Source organism: Merops nubicus, unplaced genomic scaffold (assembly GCF_000691845.1).
Source record: "Merops nubicus isolate BGI_N331 unplaced genomic scaffold, ASM69184v1 scaffold9389, whole genome shotgun sequence".
Taxonomy (NCBI): Eukaryota; Metazoa; Chordata; class Aves; order Coraciiformes; family Meropidae; genus Merops; species Merops nubicus.
Genome location: NW_008630133.1, coordinates 17,664 through 22,164, shown reverse-complemented (window position 1 = coordinate 22,164; position 4,501 = coordinate 17,664). Strand labels below are relative to the sequence as shown.

Genomic DNA, 4,501 nt, shown 5'->3' with positions numbered 1-4,501 from the left:
TGACTAGTGAGAAGGAAAGAGGTGGATGGAGAAGATTAGAAGATGTGCCTGTGCTTGGGGTATCCATGAACAATCCCGGGTTTAGCTTTAGATGGGAAGAGACACCTTCCTCATCAGACACTGTTTTGTCCCTATCTACCTTTCAAAGTCCCTGAGCTTGTGGTATCTCATCCATGTTGGGCTCCTGGAAGGTGGTGCTGACCTCACCCATCAGCAAGTGGGGAGCTGGTGTCTGCTGGAGTGAGCAAGGTGCCATTGCCACCAGCATTGGTCCTGCCAGGAGACCTGAGGAAGTGCTCTGGGTACTACAATCACTACTGGGTTAGTCTATACAGAGGAGAGGCTTGGTGGCAGGGCAGGTTTGTGGGCTAGAACCCATGTCTCTTAAAGTACTGGGCTCGCCTAATCACGCTGTTGACATAGTAGTTGTCTCTGTCGCAGGGGTCTTCCTCATAGACTGGGATGTTGTCCATTCTTGCATGGTAGGTACAGATTCCCCCTGGAAAGAGTTAAGGAAGAGTTGTTACAGGCTTACAAGTAAGAAATATCTATGTGAAAGTAAAATTTCTTAGCTGAAAGGGCCATGCATCTCACCAAACCTACATAACTACTTCAGAAATTGCTACTTGTGCCTTATTACTAGAAAGTGACTGATTTTGCAAAATCCTTGTTTCTATAGTGAAAGAAACCATGACTCCCTTCAAATTCAGATGGGAATGGCACATTGGTCCCTGAAAAGGGCATAATCTAAAAAGGCGGTAGCAGAGCAAGGATGGGAGGACGAGAAATGCCTGCATGCTGGTTTGTTCACTCTGTGCTAACATGGACAACAAGCAAACCTTGATTCTAAGCTTTTTTGACACAATAAGCCTGTTGTGTTGTGGTCCCTCAATTTCTTCCTTCCCTAGTGGCTTTTCTTTGGTTGCTTTCTACCTTATTTACCCACCTGACAGCCATTTCACTTGTAGGATGAACAGGTAAGAGGATAACTTGAGGTCTTTTTATGCTCACTGTGCACAATGCCTTTTCTAGGGAACTTGAGGAGATCCCAAATCCAACCATCCACCAGCAGTGGCCCAGCTGCCCAGTGTAGTGTCCGTCTGTGGATGTTTGTCACTGAAATCAAGGGGCAACCTGGCAAGGTTGTGCCTGACACGTTTGCCTAGCCTGCACAGGGTGTCTTTGTGCTGTTGTGGCAGCTCCCAGGCTGGGCTGGTTTCTCACTGCTTCCTACTGCCTAAAAAAGCTGCCATGGAGCTTGGTGTCCCACCACAGTCTCTCTTCTGCCAGCAGAAATGTGGAGGCCCTGTGGACAGGCTGTGAGGCTGTGTCTATATTCAGACCTCTTGCAAGTCTGCTGCTTTGGGATTGCCTCTTTTAAACTAGAAATCTCTGGGGGCTGGGGGGTGTTGGCAGCTATAAAATCTGCCAAGCCGATGCTCTGATTCCTTTAAAAGTGACCCCAACAAAGGCAGAGCACTCCCGTCACTCAGCACGTCCCTCTCCAGCATAGCCCACTGCCTACCTCTCAGCTGTCGGTCCCAGGTCCAGGTAGGATGTCTTTCCCGCACGTCGTTAATTGCACGAACCAGGATGGTTGAGCCCTGGTTTATATGTTCTTCACTGTCCCACAGTCCGAGAGGGCGTTGTAGCTGCCTGCCAAGCTAGAAAAGTCGAGCAAGAAAACGGGTTTCTCTCTGAACACAACTACCACTGTAGCTTCGCCCTCTTTGCACTCCCAGGCTGTGACTCACTGAAGTGACCTTACTCAGATCAACACTTAAGCACAGCCTTTGATGTAGAGAGAATGCATTGAAGTGCTGTCCTGAACACAGACCAGTCATTTGCTGAGGCAAGGCCTGGGATCTAAGCACGTTTCTGTGCCTCGTGAGGCGGATGTACCTGCATGAGGCCGTACTTGTGCCGCTCCCGGTCCCAGCCGTTGTCCAGGAGCAGCCCAGCGCGGCTCTCCTGCGAGATGAGGCCGGCGATGAGCGCCGGCTCCAAGCACAGCTTCCTGGCCACTCTCCTAATGGGGATCTCGTATCTCCTCAGGCGCACGACGTCTGCCTCGGCAGCCCTCCGGATCATGGCAAGCCCTGTGGCGCGGGAAAAGGCAGACTGACACATCCTCCGGTCCAAAGCCTGAGCTTTCCCCCCGAGAGGCTGTATCAGAGGAGTAACTGGAGTTTCAGAGAAAACACAGCTACACCGAGTTGGGCAGTGGCACGTGAGGAACAAGCACAACCCTACTGGCTTTGACGATAGCCAGGGAGCTGTGTGCCAGTACCCAAAGATAATGAGGAGAAGAGAGCAGCTTCTCAGGAGGTGGAACAGTGCATTCTTTGTCCTATTCTGCTGCCACACTACTCAAAATGCAGCTCTGGACCTGGAAAAATGAAATTTCAAATTGTACTTGAAAAAATTGAGATGTGTTACTACTGACCAGCCAAGCTGCAGTACAGCTATGTTTTTAGGCTGTGTATGGAAAGGTGGGGTTCTTTTAAACATAATTTTGAAACAGTTTGGAAACAAGCAAGTGGGCTCAGATCTATACTTGGACACCTGCAAACAGGTGTCTGCACTGGTGGTACCTAAATCCAAGGTATGTGGCAAAGTCTTTGGAGGTCTCAGCATTATGAATCTGATGTAGTCAGCTGTGTAGTGACACAGGGCAATAACAGGACAATAACAGAAGGCAAGAAACAGGGAAACGGGAAGGAGTTACCAAAAACCACCCAGAGGTTGGATGGCTACACACCTGGGACCTTCCCCTTGCAAGCTGTGTCTCGCAGGTCACCATGCCAGCATTCGGGACCTGGCTCTGCACATCTTGCCCTTCAAGCAGAAAAGCCCCAGGGTTTTGTGAGGATGCTAATGCTAAAGTCCTGGCTTATGAAGAAGCTATTTGACTGCAAAGGAATTGCACCATTTCCCTTTGCTTAGAAGCTGAGGATCCCAATTAGGGGACCTAAAGTTTGTCCTCCTGCTTCCCACCAGGTCTTGAGGCTTCACAGCACCTTTCATTTTGGGAGAGGAGGTGTTGCTTTCTCCCTTTTGGCTAATTGAATAGCTGCACCACCTTTAATTTGGCAATAATAGAAGGCAAAACATCTTTCTGTCAGGTGCAGAGAGTGTGACAAATGAAGTAATGAATGATACCTACCACAGTCTGGGGCTCTTACAGCTGTACAGGAGACCCTGGGGAGTTGAAGAGCACTTATGTCACCATAGCAACTGTAGCTCATGGATGGAGCTGAAAAATTAAACGGAAGTGTTTGAACACACAGATCTCAGAGCAATACCATACACTGTGCTGCACGTGCATACAAGTCACGCGTGAGGGATTCATCAGACCAGTAATCCACACCACCTTGTGTTGGCCGTGCTTGTATGGTTGCTGCTGCTCTCCATCAGTGATGTTATCAAAGAAAGACAGAGAACAGAAATTTGTTCTTTTCTAATTGAATAGGCTGAATTGAATGAATCTAATTACAATTTACATGAATAAATTGCCCTGTTAGGTCTAAACTTTGGTATGGAGAGGGGAACTGTAGCCTCTGCATTTATGTCAGAGGGCTCTTCCCATTCAATGTCCCTCAGTGTCTGGGACTGCCGAGATGATGGCTGGTGAGCACCGTGGCTGAGAGCATCTCATGTGCCTCTTTGTAACTCGGTGAGGAATTAATTCAGGAGAATGCTTGTCTCAGCCTGGGCAAATTACCCTTCTTCCTCAGTAACCGAGGAACGAACGGCCTCCATCAAACAGCTTGCCACATTTGTGAGATCATTTCTGAGTAGGTAGAGAGATCAGCTAAGGTTAGCTGGGAAACTCAAGAGAAGGTCTGCCTGCAACTCCCTTTTGGGGTCAGTCCCACACTCCAGACACGCTGGTTTAAAGGACACGTGGGCGTGGGTGGGAAGCTGCCTCACACAGCAGCTGAGGACCTTCAGTCGCACAGGGTTTTACAGCACCACGCAGAGGGGGGACCTCAGGCCTGACTGCACACCTGCTCTCTGCAGCCCCTCTACAAACAGTTCCCAGGTGCTTCGACAGCAGCCCAAGCCCGAACCCAAGCTTACCAACAAGGGCCATAAGGCCTAGCAAGAGCAGTGAGGGGATCATGGCGATGACTCTCCTCAGCTGCCCCAGGACACCTGGAACAGTGATTTGCAAAACATGAAGAAACCAGTACAGTTTTCAACAGCCCTACAGCAAAATTTGTGTTCCGAAAGCTCTGAGACACCAGAGAGGGATGGCATTAACTGAAGAAGGGATGGGGAAGGGAGGCACCCTCTCTGCAGCACACTCTCTCCCTCACCCCCAGCATAGGATGCAGTTGCCAGCTTCAGAGAGTGATGGTGGGAGCCCCACCTGCTCTTTATTTCCTCCTTGTTTGAGAGATACAAACAGGGATTCTCCTGTGGCTGAAGTTCTCCTCCCATCTCGTGTGCCACTACACTATCACATCAAGAGGGAAGGGCCAAGCCAGGGGAGCTT

At 49.7% G+C, this 4,501-nt stretch overlaps 1 protein-coding gene across 1 annotated transcript; it reads right to left on the bottom strand.

Annotated features, from left to right (window-relative positions):
• Positions 1–368: 368 nt before the first annotated feature.
• LOC103779535 (lysozyme g-like) lies at positions 369–4,126 on the bottom strand. Its single transcript, XM_008947167.1, has 5 exons — positions 4,084–4,126; positions 3,167–3,256; positions 1,903–2,099; positions 1,526–1,664; positions 369–499 (listed from the first exon to the last, which is right to left on the bottom strand). The coding sequence occupies exons 1-5, from the start codon at positions 4,124–4,126 to the stop codon at positions 369–371; spliced, it is 600 nt and encodes a 199-aa protein (XP_008945415.1).
• Between the last annotated feature and the right edge of the window lie 375 nt (positions 4,127–4,501).